The sequence below is a fragment of the Centruroides sculpturatus genome, unplaced genomic scaffold (genome assembly GCF_000671375.1).
Source record: "Centruroides sculpturatus isolate CEXI.00-Female unplaced genomic scaffold, Cexi_2.0 scaffold532, whole genome shotgun sequence".
NCBI lineage: Eukaryota > Metazoa > Arthropoda > Arachnida > Scorpiones > Buthidae > Centruroides > Centruroides sculpturatus.
Window position 1 is genome coordinate 451,000 of NW_019384733.1, and position 18,277 is coordinate 469,276.

At 30.2% G+C, this 18,277-nt stretch overlaps 2 protein-coding genes across 2 annotated transcripts; both read right to left on the reverse strand.

Annotated features, from left to right (window-relative positions):
• Nucleotides 1-944: 944 nt before the first annotated feature.
• Nucleotides 945-2,301, reverse strand: LOC111628242 (transcription factor GATA-3-like). Its single transcript, XM_023371992.1, has 2 exons — nucleotides 2,290-2,301; nucleotides 945-1,940 (listed from the first exon to the last, which is right to left on the reverse strand). Exon 2 carries the CDS (start codon nucleotides 1,920-1,922, stop codon nucleotides 1,551-1,553), a length of 372 nt encoding a protein of 123 aa, XP_023227760.1. The 5' UTR covers nucleotides 1,923-1,940; nucleotides 2,290-2,301; the 3' UTR covers nucleotides 945-1,550.
• A 12,803-nt stretch (nucleotides 2,302-15,104) lies between these two features.
• LOC111628243 (transcription factor GATA-3-like) lies at nucleotides 15,105-16,461 on the reverse strand. The gene is made up of 2 exons (XM_023371993.1): nucleotides 16,450-16,461; nucleotides 15,105-16,100 (listed from the first exon to the last, which is right to left on the reverse strand). Exon 2 carries the CDS (start codon nucleotides 16,080-16,082, stop codon nucleotides 15,711-15,713), a length of 372 nt encoding a protein of 123 aa, XP_023227761.1. The 5' UTR covers nucleotides 16,083-16,100; nucleotides 16,450-16,461; the 3' UTR covers nucleotides 15,105-15,710.
• Between the last annotated feature and the right edge of the window lie 1,816 nt (nucleotides 16,462-18,277).

Sequence of the window (18,277 nt, forward strand, 5' to 3'; positions counted from 1 at the left end):
ATAAAGTATAAATTTATGTTTATGCTTTACAAATATTAAAACAACAATCTAACCTCCATTTCCGCAGCTCTCAACTGACCAAAAAACACTTTCCTCATTAGTTTTCCCATCAGTAAAACCAATACAAAAGCTTGAAGATATATCACCTAAAAAATATTTTAAAATTAAACGATAAATTTTAAAAAATAACATTTACTTGTGAGAAATATTACCAAGGGAAAAAAATATACATATTTATTCATTGGTTGGTTAATTAAGTTACATTTTTGAATAGTTTTTTTTTTAATCTCTTGTAAATAAAACAAACTTCAAATAAAATAATTTTTGGAAATTTGTTTAATTTTGAAATGAAATAATTTAAGCAATTAAAAAAAAATGAACTGAGAGTTTTTAAAGAGTAGAATCAAACAATTCTGCAAAAATGGGAGACAATCCTTCTACATGATTTTATTTCCGTGCTGTGAACATTATTTACACCCGTGCCTTGAATGAAATCTCGTTTTCTCACTATATATTATTCAAACGCACATACGAACAGTATGGAAAAATCATGAAAACAAAAGCAGAACATGCATCCAAAAGCTCTATTCCAAGCGAGCGTTCCTCTAGATGTATTTATCTTGAAAAATCACCTTCCCTGTCTCCGAAGTAAAGAGATCTGTCCCTGTATCCCGCTTTCCTCTGTCCACTTGGCGGGCGACCAGATAACAAAACAAAAAAGAAAACCATCAGCCCGACACGTAGATGGGGAAATGGGAAAAATCAGTTATTAGCGATCGAACACTAAAGACATGCATTTATAGGCCTACATAGAAACGTGGACGACTGAGGACAGTTTTTACAATAGTTCTACGACACCAGTAGTAATAGTTATGTACACGCTATTCCGTCTCCATCGTCTTCGCTTAAATCGTTACGGATGATTTTTTGTTATATTTTTGTTATTTTTTTTTTGTCACTTCCATTTCGAGAAGGAAAAATAGTAAGAATGAATGAATATTTTGTATGAGGTTCTGACCGGCACCCGTCGACGTAAAGGTTAAGTTTTTTGGGCGAGTCCAGCCCGTCTCGTTGTAATGTCAATCGATAGACTAAAATGAAAAAGTCCCTCTTTGATTTTGGCACTGAGAGATGCGAGTTCACTTTTTTGAAAAATTCTGTTAAAGCATGAATTATAGAGCGAAAGAATCCCCTTTTCCATAAACGGTCATATTCACAAAAAACAAAACAAAAAAAAAAATTCAAAAAAGTTTGAAGTGTGAGGAAGACGATGCTAAATTTGCTATTGTCGTCAGTTTCCAGACCTACGAAGATTTGATGCACATACAACACGAAATGTCTTCGATAAGAAGAAATTAATACGGAGGAGGATGTACAAATGGCATCGTCAGTATATGTTGCCGGTGGTAGGAAGAAAGAGACCCGCATTGTTCAGTTTTGCAGGAGTCCGTTACATTCATTCACAAGTTTATTTTACCACCACTTATAAGTCGTTAGCTTTATTAATCACAATCGCATCATGTTAAGTGATGCAATCTTTCCGGCATCAGTCAGGCCATGGCACCTACCATACTGTTGGAAGTGGCGAGTCCGAGACCACCGGTACCTAGTTGCAAAGGTCCTCCGGATGGAAGCGGTAATGTGGATAATCCGGGTGCGGTATTCATGTGCATTGGTGGCGATGTTACAAACGAACCTGCCATGGATATGGGCATGTTGCCTTGATGCATGTAATGATTAACGGTGACAGACATCGACGACATCGAGGACATTGATGATGCTAATTGTCCGGTAGGCGTGAAGCTGGAAAACGGTTTATCGAGCGGTTTTATACACTCTGGGATAGCGATCCCGCATCCCTTCTTTTTCTTGCTCTTCGAAGATAGTTTACGATTGCGAGTTTGAATTCCTTCCTTTTTCATTGTCAATGGACGATTTACCTGAAAAAGAAAATCATTTGATGAATTCATAACACTATTAAGCACCTTATACGAAAATGAATTCTTTTAAGTATGTTTCGAAAATTAAATGAATTGGCGTCGTAAGAAATAGTCGTAAACCACGCCTTTTCACGTGTCTAATGACAAATGAAGGACACGGTGTCGTGCTGGAGATAACTAGTTTAATTAATAACCCACTTATTCAGGACATGCCTGGCTGAATACGACAATGACGCCACAAATATTACTTAGTTGTCGCCTTACCAGTTAGACGGAAATTTCGACTCTGTTGTTAACTCCAAGCCATTCATTGGAAGTTTCCGCGTTTCACATTTGTAAAGGAACTTACCCTTTTTGGAAAATATAAGAATAGCCATAAAAGAGATCCTTAACATATATAATAGCGACTTCTAACAAGGAAAAAATCTTCATTAGACTCATTTTAAATGAATGATATATTTCTAACTATACTCATTTTTACAAGTAATAAAACTGATTTACAGATTCATTATCGCATTTACATTCGTAACAACAAACATTTTAGACACTATTTCTATCTTTTATGATGATAAAGCATTCTATAATTTCGTTAAAAGAATAATTTAAGATAACTTATAACGTAAACGATCGCGTATTTGTTAGGAAGGTCACAAAGTCTTTGTTTAAAAAAAAATGAATATAAAACAACTCTCTTTGCATTCTAACATAGAAAATCTGATAGCTAGCGTGCTGCTATTGACAGCAACTACCTTCAATATGATGGAATACGGCAAAGTCGATTACTATTGACTCCACAGGTAATATGTCTTAATGACTTCAAGCATTGTTTGGAAATCTGCTTTTCATCCGCATCGCACGGGTTAAGTGGGCCGTATTTTTCTCATAACAGGACATCTATCAAATTTTTGACTTAAACGAAGTGAACATCTAAATGAATAACAGGAAAAAAAAGTAACATCTTTATAAGCTAGCGTTAGAAATGCGTTATTTAACTTATAATTACTAAATTCTTTTTCTGAAGTAATTTTTGAGATTAAATGAATGGATGTAATAAAAAACAAAGACATCATTTGACACTAATATTACATACCCCACTAAAGATGAAGTGAACTCTCTATATTTCTTTAATCCCCGCCCTAAAAAGTTGAAGATAACGGCTTAATTGTACGAACATATCTCGTTGCAGTATTATAAGATACATTTAATCGCCATACAAAACGGGTCATAAATACGTTAGTTCGTTGAATCCACCTCCTCTCAACTCTGGCATTTTCGGAGGAGGAGGGAAAAAAAAGATAAATTGTTCTTCACCCTTTCCTGCTCACAACTAGTATCATATATTTAACGATGTTTGCTATAGGACTATATAACTCATAAATCTGTTTCTTTATTAAAGAATCCAATAAGGAAATTGTTTATGATCCACGAAAATCTCGTTTTTCGTGAATGGGCGTCAAACAATGTTACTAAATGAATCGATTCTATTGATTATTAAACCACCATTCTTATGGTAGAAAGATGAACACATCTAATTAACCGAAACGCTTTAACAAAAAAGACTTTTAAATGGTATTTAACATCGAGCCACTGCACTTAGTTACACCCTTAAGTAGAAATAAGCTAGTAACGCATTGTATCTCATTTGCAACCGTCTCTGTCACGATAAGAATTGTCGTTATTAATAGGAGTGCATAAAACGACCAGATAGCCTTCGGCAACAGCAACCGGCGACAACTGTCTTAATACCACTCACAATCGGGGAGATAGCGAAGGTCAGGTGAACAAATAGCTATCGAAACGTCATTCCGTATTCCAGAGACATACGTTGCTTCCTGCCTCACCATTGAAACCACAACGATTTCGTGACAGTCAAGGGGAAGAATAGATATTAACCCTCCTGACACGCTTGTAGTGGGTCAGGAGAAGTATATACCTTTGTCTCAGTCAGCCATGAGTGTTCATGGCAGAATGAACTCCGCACATGCATGCACATGGTCTACGGTCTTCCATTCTTTCCTAAAAGCGATGTTCAAATTATCCCAACGAAATACGATACGGCATTAGATACTATGAATTCTACAAAATGCCTCACCAATTCACTTGAATTCGAACATACAGACAGCTTGAACTTTAATTACAAAAATATAATTGAAAATAAACGAATCAAATAAAAAAATTTTTAATTTACAATACGTTAAACGATTAAATATTATCTTAAACATTTATGCATGTATTTAAACTAAAAAAGTATAGTCTACTGTTAATCTATAAATAATTTTTAAAAATACATTTTAAAAATAGAAATGCAAATAGATCATTTAGAATTTTTAAAAAAAAGAATNATATAGTAAAATAAAATATTAGTGCTTTCCAGGAAAATGCGATCCATCTTCATTGCTTGTACATATTTGCGATTTAAACAATCGAATTCGTTTAGAAAATATTTTTAGTTATTTATAGTAAGAATATAACACGTAAATTTACATGCAAAAATCTGTATTTTAAAGCGAAATGCATAGAAAAAAAAATACGAAATGAAAATAGCTTTTTTTTTTTAAATATAAATTTAACACTAAATTAATAATTAAACGATTAATTTGCGTAAATTAACAGTTTAATTATTAAATAGTGTACACATTTGATTAATTTTTCTAACATTTTCTACATTTATCTTACCAATTAACGTATTATTATTCTCTGTATAAAGATATAAATAAATAAGTTTCGAATTTGTTAAAAATAAAAGAATAATTCTTCAAAATAACATTTTAAGATAATTTAAATTTTCGAGAAAAATTTTAATTCATTAAACTCAATAGATTTTAAGTTTATATAAAGTATTTACAAATCAACGTATACTTTATTTATTGATCTAGATTGCTAAGTGTTTCTTTTCCTTGGAGAAAGTTATAAATTATGATATTAAATGATTATCAGCTTTCTTTATCGCATTGTTTAAAAGTTTATTTTTGAAATTAGAATAAATTTGTATATGTCAAAACTTTAATTTTTAGCAAGGAAAATCATCTAAATAGTTTAACATTTCTTGCAGATACTCGAGTACTTACGTATGCAAAAACTAGATATAAGTAAATTGGCTGTCCTTAAAATTAGGTACATTTTTAAGGACAATTTAAAAAAAAAAAACGTGTATATAATTTATAATTAGCCTAATATATTAAGCATATATTTTATATATATATGTGTCATTTATGTAGATTGATCTCGTATCTTTATTGTAGTTTTCCATTAAGATTTTTATCAGATTTTCAAGAAAAATTTTCTATAAAATTGCATTTTAGTTGTAAACGAATAAAAATTAAATAAAAATTCTCAGAATTAACTTTAAAACAAATTAATCACGTATTTATTCAATTATTTTCTTTTTATTATAATATAATTAATTTGATTTTTATAAAATTATAAACTTTCTTTTAAATTGTCGAAATGTTTATTTATTTAGCAATATAAACTTCTTCTGTAGTATACATGGCTTCAATTCTGTACAGAGGAAAGCGAATTTATCATATTCGCAAATTGATTTTTCAATTTAAATCGCACGTTAGAAAGTTTTTTGCTATCTGTTTAATAAATCTCCGGGAGAAATTTAAAATTACTGTAAATTTGCAACGATAACAAACAAAGGTTATAAAAGTATGGGTATATCATACAAGATGGGCGTCCGAAACATTTGAAAGCACTAGTGTATGACTTCATGCTATATGGTACGTACAGTACAGTACATAAGGCCATTTTTCGTGCTGGAATCTTTTTAAACAAGGTGTGTTTGTGTAGATTCAAACTACTAAAGGTGTGTTGTGCAGATCCAAATCTAAGAAAATTCGTTTTGATAATAAATGATATGACAAAAAAATCACTGAAACTATTTACGATATAAAACTAAAATATACAATGCACACATGTTTTAAATTTTTCTAATATTAGATAATTTGTAATTTAAGTTGATTATTAATTAATTAACTATTATTGCTATTTATAAAACTGAATCTATAATGAGAAATTACTTCTGAATAAATGAAAAAAAACCCACCATAAATCTTGAAGCCATTTAATTTCCTAATATCGAATATTATTTAAAATTAAAAGAATGTATTTCCTTTATTTATAGTTTGAATAAAAAAGCAATTAATTTCATTTTATTGGATAATCTTTAATTTATTCTCATTTATATAACTTAAACTTAAGTTATCTTGACCTCATTTATAATAAACTATTTTTGAATTGTCCTCTATCTTTATTTATTTATCAAGACGACAAATAATAACTCATTATTATCTTTAGCTGTAATTAGCATCTAGTTTGTGCAAATGGAAGCCCGATTCGTTTCTTTTTTTCCTATAGCTTGTTCTGTTTTTATTCATGCCTATTGTGTGATTACTTCTTATGTCTTTTGTTAAGCAATGATTTAGATCATTAGATACATTCTGTGTGAATCGAATCCAATCAATCATTAATATTTTCTTATCACTATCCTCATTGTTGCTCTTTATCCATTCGTTGCTTTTTGTAGCTTACGCTCGTGTGAGATTTGTAAATAAAAATTTAAAAAGTAGTAAGATCTACAAATATGAAATTAATACATCGAAAGGGGAAGCTGGTAAATTTTCTCCAGGCTCGAAAATACTTAACAGCTCGTAGCGGATCTATCCCTATGAATTAATGTTATTTTTATCAATAAATCAAGTAATAAATTGTTGAAACTACTTCTTTCTAATAAAGAAAATTTCTACGTATAAATGATAAAAAGAGCCGCTCTAACCCAAGTCGACGATGACCCTGAATACAGAAAATTAACATAAGACATACCCGAAGCAGAATGCTGTTCGCCTATTTAATTGGAACTTATCTTCGACCTAAGATACATCAGAACTGAAGTCAAATAAAGCTTTCTGTTAAAACTTAGCATTGTAATAGTCTTTATCTTAAGAGTTAAATCTACAGTCCATTGTGTATGTTCTTTTAAAGTAACCTTGATATTTAGGAAAATTATACAAATTTTATTTCAAAATAACATTGTTTTGATTCTATTCATTACGGTAAAATAACAAATAGGATACCTGGAAATTATAAACATGTTGTATTCTCCGTATTTGTCATACGAATCATGTCAGATCTATCACGTATTCTTTCGTGCAGTCACCTGCATTGAGTCGATTCGATAAGTTTCGTGATCGCGTGTCCCCCACTTGAAATGCACGTGCTCATCTACACGCACTAAACCCCGCCAACAGTGCGTTGTCATCTACATGTGCACGCATCTTGTCTTTCTCGTATACAGATATATAAATTTTCCTCTTTCACTGATGTCGATGGTAAATTCGTGGTTCTATTTGAAATTCGAAGCGATTTATTTTCACATATTTATGTAAAAATTAAGTCTAATTCTATTCTATAAGATTTGATTCTAAATGTTGTAGAATAAATAAACCTATTTTAAGCTATATTAATTTTACGCGACCTTTGAATCTATTTATGGTTTTCAATAAGAGAATAATAATAAAAAATATATATATATATACATCGACTCGTAGAATAATTATCTTAAGCATTAATATTCTTACGCAGTTACTAGATTGGTAATTTTACATTTGACTGGAGAGCATTTTAATAGATCTATTGAACTATTTTTACATAAAATATAATAAGATTAATTATCTACGTTAATATAAAATAGTAAAATCTATAGTAATAAATTCAAATGTATTTAAAACAATTTTACTAGTTAATTTAAATGGCTCCAATAACTTCCTATAGGTATATGGAGCGAGGTTCAACATCAATGTCAATGGTTTGCCATTAGTGATGAACACGGTAAGGCTTTAATTAAGCGATGGAGTGGTTTTGATAGCTAATTACACAATCGAGATGTTTATCAATGCAAAACCAATTGGAAACGGGTTATTGTACATGAAACTGCAATCAGATTAGAACTTATACATAAATTTAAAAAGTTAGTAAGCTTAGAGGTTGCAATGTAGATTTAATCAATATAAACTTTAAATTGATTAAATTTAATTGACAATAATGAATAATAACCATCAATTATATTGATTTCTAACAGACGAAACTCTTATATCGAACCACTCTTTATTATTAGACACGATGAAATGAATGGTTTCAACTTATACTCTGATATAAAGTCAATGTTTTAATTCAGATTTTTTTTTTATATAGCCTATCTCAATTCGATTTTCGTTATCTTTCTTTAAAATTCTCTTTATTAAATAAATATGCAAATGAAAGAGTAAATCTGATATTTTCAACTTCCTTGAAAAGGAATGGAAGAAAAAAAAAATCTTGATCTTAATTTACGAACTCGTTTTTAGGGAAAAAGGAATTACATCGAGGTGTGGTTCGCGACTGTACATACATTTGCCGTAGTTTCTGACAAAACCGGACTTAATGGGCAAATTAGTATTCGATCCCGATGTAGGAGATAGTAAGTGAGCCATCCATGTTTTCTTTCGAGTACTTGAACTCATAATCGAATACTAATCTGATATATAGAAGTAATAGCTGTTGTAAGATGTAAGCTGAAGTAAATGAATGCCGGTTAGAATAGGCGAACGAAATTTTGCAGCTTCTCCAGAACGGAATCGTCAATTTGCACGTGGCCAATGTGCGTGCCGTAATACCTGTATGGCGTGTAGAGAAAGGGACGTACACCAATCTGTTTGGACCAACCGAGTACTTAGCTTTATTGACATTCAGTCGTAGAACTAAACGGAACCAACGTATGTTGATTAGATTAAGGCAGTTAAAACACGATTCGATCGCTTCTTCTAGACCGATTAATATCGAAAATATGTTTGGGGCAGTTTTTCAACTAAATGGAATTAAGTTCGCTCGAATTTATTAAATAAAAATGTTTATAATTCATCTTATTTAATGTAATGTTTAAAATAAATTAGAAAAAACGAACATTGTGTAAATGTTAACGTAACAATGTAATTTAAATTCTAATAATAAATAAATAATGACTACCGAGTTAAATACTTGAGATTTATACGTAGATAATCGGGTTCGAAGAAAAAGTAAATAAAAAAAAAAAAATAAGAAAAAAATATTGTTGCTTCTCGGACATTAAGGGGGATGAACAGTAGTAAATCAAAGTTTCGTTATCGACTTTAACAAACAACGTTGGTTACTACTGTTTTAAAGAATGTCGTTAAGATTACATAAGATAAAATTCTCTTCAAACACCTGTCCTAGCCATGTTTAATTATTTCCCTTTTAAACGTAGAAACTATAAGATTACTATAAACTAAGTATCTACTATTAAGTTAGTAGGCCTATAAGTTATCCTATTAGGAATACACGCAGTTTTTAAATTACTTTCTATGTTAATAATTATTATTAATATTCATTCAAAATTTTATAACATATATTTTTTAGTTTAGCATTTTCACAGCAGATAAATTTATATAAATAACATAAATGTATAATTGTTAAATTTATCATATTTGTAGAATAATTATAATGTTTGTAGTAAGTTTCTAAAAGTTATCGTTATTATTATTATTATTATTCTAAAAGAAAGAAAATTAAAGAAAAACGTGTGAATCATTCCAATATGGTTATTTTCTAAATGCGAAAATTTATTTTACAGTAAGCCGTATTGAATTATTGTCTACGCTCACGGAAACTAATTTATAATTAAGACTTATGCCTACTCATTCGAAAACTTCATTTTGAAATATTGTTAGAAAGATGTGGATCACATATATAAATGCTAGGTATTATTTGAATACAATATCAAAAAAAAAAATGGGCGAACGCACAGTTACTCGACCCTTCACGAACTATTGATAACGTTTCTCCTCAAAGCATGTTGCGTGTCTTGTTTCCAAGGCCATGCCTGTTCAGAAGGGCACATGAGTGTCCCTCCCACGTTGTATTTGTTTAAATAACTGGCATCCAATGATTCGCATAAATACCATTCTGTTAACAGCATAGTTAGAATTAGTCACGTAATATTCTCAATAATCTTCCGAAAACTCTACGGAAATAAACATTTCATCCCAACTTTTCTCTCGAAATTCTCATTTATATACGTTAATGAATGAAAATCGCATCGGAGTTTATTCTTATGAGATTTTTCATTCATTACTTTAAGTTAAAACAGTTTTAGTTCTGTAATTCTAAGGTAAATAAATTTAAAACAAATTTTACTAGAATTTTTCTCCTGTTTTTTTTTTAGTTGTGATCTAAGTAACGAGTTATATTATTGTTATTTTTTATGTAAAGACAAAATAATCAAAATTTGATTATCATTAACAGTAGCTGAAATTATGTGTGAAAATATCTTTTAATAAAAGTTTTTTTAATGAAACGTTTATCACTCGTATGCATTCTCATCTTAACTTGAATAACAGGATCTTAAAACATTTCGAACAATTTAAAAGACTTGCCAAACAACTTAATAGTTCATAGGAAATTAGGTAGGACCTACTGGATAATTTTCTTTTTCAGAATATTTAACTAAATGTATGTAAGGTAAAGTACTGTACAGTACATCTACATCTTGTATTCAATAAATAAAAGTATAGATCTAGACTAGAGGAGTAAGTAAATTGAAAATATTAAAAGGATTATTATAGATTATAAATGCTAGCGGAACATCATTCTTCTTTATTTTCATGCTTTCGAGGCTATAATTATCTTTAAAGGATTTCGATATACGTAAAAGGATAAACATTGAATAAAATATTTATTTCTTCTGTAATAAATAAATTCTTTAAAAGTGAATAAAACAAAAGCTATTATTTTTAAAACTGTTGTTTATTAAAAATTTGCATAAAAAGTAAATTAAAATTTATAAAACGTTTTCAATGCCGATTGAATAGAATGAAATATCAAATTTATATTTAATTTATTATATATAAAATCAAAAAATCAAAAATAAACTACGAGACAGTTAATTATAAAAGTATTTTCAGTTCTATTGTAATGTTTTCAAAATATTTTGTTGTGTTATAATACTTATTTCATGCTTTAAAATATATTTAGAACGGTGAATCCGAAACATTTTTTTTCCCTTTCATTTAAGGAAATCTATGCCAAATTTATTTTTTAAAATCTACTTTAATTTACTGCTTTATTGATCAAACTGAGTTATTGTTGAAGGAAGAGGGAAAAAGTACGTGATTTAAACAGAAAATAAAATTTTTAATATTAATTAATTAATATTCTAAATTTAAAAAAGATATAAAAATAAATTAATAGCAGATTTTATAGTTTTAAAATACCGAAAAATAAAATATTATTTTTACAAGTGAAAACTTTCTAGTATTTGTAGTTCCTAATTTATAATTAATAAAAATAGTGAGGTTCCCTTCGGAAAAATTATTCCTGGATCGTCAGTATACCTTTCCTCCTATGGGCCTAAGTAGGCTTTTAGCACTTGCTAAAGGTTAAAGGGAGCGTGGTAGAAAGAACTCGAGTTCTATCGTCAATTTTGCCTCAGGCTTTTCTATTCCCCACGGGTTTCCTTTCCCAATATCCCCATATTTGAAATGGCCCGTATAACTTTATATCATAAAAAACAGCATTTAAAATATTTTCGGAATATCGTGTTATAAATAAACGTTTTAATTCTGAAGCAATCTTCAAATCGGTTTTTATACAATTTAAATAATAGCGGATGGACTCTATTTGTTAGCAGAAACGTACGAGATCAATTTTCTCTTTGTTTGCAAATATCAAATGAAAAAAAAAAGTAAATTATATTTATATATGTTAATTCAGTAAATCATTGTTAAGTATAGACTTTTCTTTTCGACTTCATTAAAACAATTAGCATGCATTATCACATTTGTCTAATTAACTTTTTCATGCGTAATATGAAATCATTGTTTCAAACTGCAATTACAGAAAAGGATATGAAAGAAACGAGAAATGCATCGTCATTTATTACCTTTATAGATCCAGTAATAGAAGCAGAGTGAGTTTTTTTTCCCCTCTCTAGTTTTATTTGCATTAAAAAGATCTGCAATTATCACTTCATAACCTCTTTTACCTTAGCGTATACGGACTAAAATAACAACCTTTCTTATGTACTCGTTTTTTTTCTAGTCGATAATTTAAATTCAAAAACATAAACATTTTATTTCGATCATTTTTCAATTAATTTTTTTTATTGTTTTGTAATGTATTTTAATGCTACAAAACTTATTAAATCGAAAAAACAAAATACCCCGTGCTTTAAAAGCCTTCCAAAAAAAACCAATCCTATAATTTACAAACAGTAAAATGGTTTTTTTTTTCCCTGTATATAATCCTTTTTACCCTCCATCTTAATGATTAATATTACCGGTTGGCATTTAAATGTCATAGTTTTTGCATCTGGAGACTTTTAATCGTTACTCTGCAAAGATTCGCATGCAAGAGGGCTGTCATGTGTTAATGTCGTATCACGTGTGGTCAGAGTCATATTGTTAATTCTCACGATATATAATTATGATATGAATTACTATCGTAAAACTGTTCAAATCTTAGCCACATTTTCTCAGAGATAAACATACATCAGAATAGAATGAGAAAAGCTAAGTATCGGATGTCACTTATATAAAAATTTATTTTAATTTCCGTATTGAAAGTATTGTATATTTATTTTAATAGGTCGACTACTTTACTCCATTCTTTATTAGAGAAATGTTTATAAACATTAATAAAGAAAGAAACGCGATACTTAAATGTAAAAAAAAAAACACGTGTTATTTTTTCTCATTTGTTAAGCAGTTGATAGATTTACCACTTAAAGTACTTATATCTTAGTTCAATGAACTATTTCTCATCGAATGTATTGTTACTTCTCTAGTGATTGCTTTTAATTAATTTATATAATTTTTATAAGAAGTAAATGTAGTATATAGTCTATCTCGTCTTGACCGTACGTAACTTTAATAAATTACGTTGGAAGGGAAAAAAAGGAAGGGGGATTGAACGGGAAAAAAAAGCTTTAGAAAAAATAAAATCGTATAAATTATTGTCTTTTTATACAGGTGTAGTCTATCTCCAACAACGAAATAATTCATTAATTAGCAATGACAATTGAATAGACTATCAACGTTTGGCTTTCCTCCAATTACCTCAGGGCTTCAAAACTTCTAATAAATCAATGATTTCTTGAATTTTGTTATATTAACCAGTAGTTTGTTGTTTAATCGCATCAACTTATTAAAATATTAATATAAATTGAGCTAATTTTCGTGAAATTTCAAGTATCAACTCATTAATATTGTCGAAATTTTAATATATTGTTTAAACGTTATTTTGTAGATAACCGAAATTAAGACAAAATTATAATTTGTAAACAATTTCTATATATAACCGAGGCACGAAGCCAAAATTACTTATTATATTGTTGTATCTAATTATATCAATGACAATAAATATTAATTTTTGTTAAAGAAGTTTTATTATTTATAAAGTTATTTGTTGATATACTGTTAATAAAAAAAAAATAATTACAGTTTTTATAATTTAATTTAATGAAAATTTATGGAATTTCTTAGTGAGAATATAGTTAACTTTATTAATGCAAAATTCTACTAATAAATTAACTATAATTATTAAAATTTTGATAAATGTGAACTGTGCATTTGCATTTATGAATATGAACTACATTTTAAAAATAATTTATATACTAGAATATCAAAATTATTGCTTAGACGTCATGTAAAATTTATTGTAAAAAACAATTTGTAAATTTGTATAGTATATTTCTTATATTTTTTATTATATAACTTTTATCACAAATAAAGAGTATTTTTTTATTTTATTTTATTTTATTTTTTGAAGTGTAATAATTAAATAATTAAATTCTCGTTTCTAATTGTTAAATGTTTATTAAAGAAAAGTAAATAATGTATTGTTATTTATTATAATTGCAGTTTTTCAAGCAGAGGAAAGTTGGGTGAAATTGTGAATTGATCATGCACAAAAGGACAGATCACGTCTGTCCTTCAAACACGTCACACCAATGCGACATTGAGCCACAATCGTTGTTCGTGTCGTACTTTCTTTGATTTAATTTCAATTCGCACGAAAATTTCCTTTAATAGTCCATCTATGTGTTGGCTTGTGATTAGCTTGTTTTGATCGAAGCAGGCGTGGTTTGTCGATGTAAATTTTAATTGCGACCTTCGTTTTGGTTATAAAATAATTTTTTTTTATTTAAAAAAAAAAATTAAATATCATTTAAATTCTTAAAACGTTTATAAAATTTATTATTATAATTAATCTCTTATTTTTTAAAATTTTTATAAAGTAATAAATAATTTCTTGTAAGTGTCAGTAATAGCAGACTATATGAGTTGAATCTTAAATTTATTATTAATTTATACTCAAAATATTTTAAAATTAAACGATAAATTTTAAAAAATAACATTTACTTGTGAGAAATATTACCAAGGGAAAAAAATATACATATTTATTCATTGGTTGGTTAATTAAGTTACATTTTTGAATAGTTTTTTTTTTAATCTCTTGTAAATAAAACAAACTTCAAATAAAATAATTTTTGGAAATTTGTTTAATTTTGAAATGAAATAATTTAAGCAATTAAAAAAAAATGAACTGAGAGTTTTTAAAGAGTAGAATCAAACAATTCTGCAAAAATGGGAGACAATCCTTCTACATGATTTTATTTCCGTGCTGTGAACATTATTTACACCCGTGCCTTGAATGAAATCTCGTTTTCTCACTATATATTATTCAAACGCACATACGAACAGTATGGAAAAATCATGAAAACAAAAGCAGAACATGCATCCAAAAGCTCTATTCCAAGCGAGCGTTCCTCTAGATGTATTTATCTTGAAAAATCACCTTCCCTGTCTCCGAAGTAAAGAGATCTGTCCCTGTATCCCGCTTTCCTCTGTCCACTTGGCGGGCGACCAGATAACAAAACAAAAAAGAAAACCATCAGCCCGACACGTAGATGGGGAAATGGGAAAAATCAGTTATTAGCGATCGAACACTAAAGACATGCATTTATAGGCCTACATAGAAACGTGGACGACTGAGGACAGTTTTTACAATAGTTCTACGACACCAGTAGTAATAGTTATGTACACGCTATTCCGTCTCCATCGTCTTCGCTTAAATCGTTACGGATGATTTTTTGTTATATTTTTGTTATTTTTTTTTTGTCACTTCCATTTCGAGAAGGAAAAATAGTAAGAATGAATGAATATTTTGTATGAGGTTCTGACCGGCACCCGTCGACGTAAAGGTTAAGTTTTTTGGGCGAGTCCAGCCCGTCTCGTTGTAATGTCAATCGATAGACTAAAATGAAAAAGTCCCTCTTTGATTTTGGCACTGAGAGATGCGAGTTCACTTTTTTGAAAAATTCTGTTAAAGCATGAATTATAGAGCGAAAGAATCCCCTTTTCCATAAACGGTCATATTCACAAAAAACAAAACAAAAAAAAAAATTCAAAAAAGTTTGAAGTGTGAGGAAGACGATGCTAAATTTGCTATTGTCGTCAGTTTCCAGACCTACGAAGATTTGATGCACATACAACACGAAATGTCTTCGATAAGAAGAAATTAATACGGAGGAGGATGTACAAATGGCATCGTCAGTATATGTTGCCGGTGGTAGGAAGAAAGAGACCCGCATTGTTCAGTTTTGCAGGAGTCCGTTACATTCATTCACAAGTTTATTTTACCACCACTTATAAGTCGTTAGCTTTATTAATCACAATCGCATCATGTTAAGTGATGCAATCTTTCCGGCATCAGTCAGGCCATGGCACCTACCATACTGTTGGAAGTGGCGAGTCCGAGACCACCGGTACCTAGTTGCAAAGGTCCTCCGGATGGAAGCGGTAATGTGGATAATCCGGGTGCGGTATTCATGTGCATTGGTGGCGATGTTACAAACGAACCTGCCATGGATATGGGCATGTTGCCTTGATGCATGTAATGATTAACGGTGACAGACATCGACGACATCGAGGACATTGATGATGCTAATTGTCCGGTAGGCGTGAAGCTGGAAAACGGTTTATCGAGCGGTTTTATACACTCTGGGATAGCGATCCCGCATCCCTTCTTTTTCTTGCTCTTCGAAGATAGTTTACGATTGCGAGTTTGAATTCCTTCCTTTTTCATTGTCAATGGACGATTTACCTGAAAAAGAAAATCATTTGATGAATTCATAACACTATTAAGCACCTTATACGAAAATGAATTCTTTTAAGTATGTTTCGAAAATTAAATGAATTGGCGTCGTAAGAAATAGTCGTAAACCACGCCTTTTCACGTGTCTAATGACAAATGAAGGACACGGTGTCGTGCTGGAGATAACTAGTTTAATTAATAACCCACTTATTCAGGACATGCCTGGCTGAATACGACAATGACGCCACAAATATTACTTAGTTGTCGCCTTACCAGTTAGACGGAAATTTCGACTCTGTTGTTAACTCCAAGCCATTCATTGGAAGTTTCCGCGTTTCACATTTGTAAAGGAACTTACCCTTTTTGGAAAATATAAGAATAGCCATAAAAGAGATCCTTAACATATATAATAGCGACTTCTAACAAGGAAAAAATCTTCATTAGACTCATTTTAAATGAATGATATATTTCTAACTATACTCATTTTTACAAGTAATAAAACTGATTTACAGATTCATTATCGCATTTACATTCGTAACAACAAACATTTTAGACACTATTTCTATCTTTTATGATGATAAAGCATTCTATAATTTCGTTAAAAGAATAATTTAAGATAACTTATAACGTAAACGATCGCGTATTTGTTAGGAAGGTCACAAAGTCTTTGTTTAAAAAAAAATGAATATAAAACAACTCTCTTTGCATTCTAACATAGAAAATCTGATAGCTAGCGTGCTGCTATTGACAGCAACTACCTTCAATATGATGGAATACGGCAAAGTCGATTACTATTGACTCCACAGGTAATATGTCTTAATGACTTCAAGCATTGTTTGGAAATCTGCTTTTCATCCGCATCGCACGGGTTAAGTGGGCCGTATTTTTCTCATAACAGGACATCTATCAAATTTTTGACTTAAACGAAGTGAACATCTAAATGAATAACAGGAAAAAAAAGTAACATCTTTATAAGCTAGCGTTAGAAATGCGTTATTTAACTTATAATTACTAAATTCTTTTTCTGAAGTAATTTTTGAGATTAAATGAATGGATGTAATAAAAAACAAAGACATCATTTGACACTAATATTACATACCCCACTAAAGATGAAGTGAACTCTCTATATTTCTTTAATCCCCGCCCTAAAAAGTTGAAGATAACGGCTTAATTGTACGAACATATCTCGTTGCAGTATTATAAGATACATTTAATCGCCATACAAAACGGGTCATAAATACGTTAGTTCGTTGAATCCACCTCCTCTCAACTCTGGCATTTTCGGAGGAGGAGGGAAAAAAAAGATAAATTGTTCTTCACCCTTTCCTGCTCACAACTAGTATCATATATTTAACGATGTTTGCTATAGGACTATATAACTCATAAATCTGTTTCTTTATTAAAGAATCCAATAAGGAAATTGTTTATGATCCACGAAAATCTCGTTTTTCGTGAATGGGCGTCAAACAATGTTACTAAATGAATCGATTCTATTGATTATTAAACCACCATTCTTATGGTAGAAAGATGAACACATCTAATTAACCGAAACGCTTTAACAAAAAAGACTTTTAAATGGTATTTAACATCGAGCCACTGCACTTAGTTACACCCTTAAGTAGAAATAAGCTAGTAACGCATTGTATCTCATTTGCAACCGTCTCTGTCACGATAAGAATTGTCGTTATTAATAGGAGTGCATAAAACGACCAGATAGCCTTCGGCAACAGCAACCGGCGACAACTGTCTTAATACCACTCACAATCGGGGAGATAGCGAAGGTCAGGTGAACAAATAGCTATCGAAACGTCATTCCGTATTCCAGAGACATACGTTGCTTCCTGCCTCACCATTGAAACCACAACGATTTCGTGACAGTCAAGGGGAAGAATAGATATTAACCCTCCTGACACGCTTGTAGTGGGTCAGGAGAAGTATATACCTTTGTCTCAGTCAGCCATGAGTGTTCATGGCAGAATGAACTCCGCACATGCATGCACATGGTCTACGGTCTTCCATTCTTTCCTAAAAGCGATGTTCAAATTATCCCAACGAAATACGATACGGCATTAGATACTATGAATTCTACAAAATGCCTCACCAATTCACTTGAATTCGAACATACAGACAGCTTGAACTTTAATTACAAAAATATAATTGAAAATAAACGAATCAAATAAAAAAAT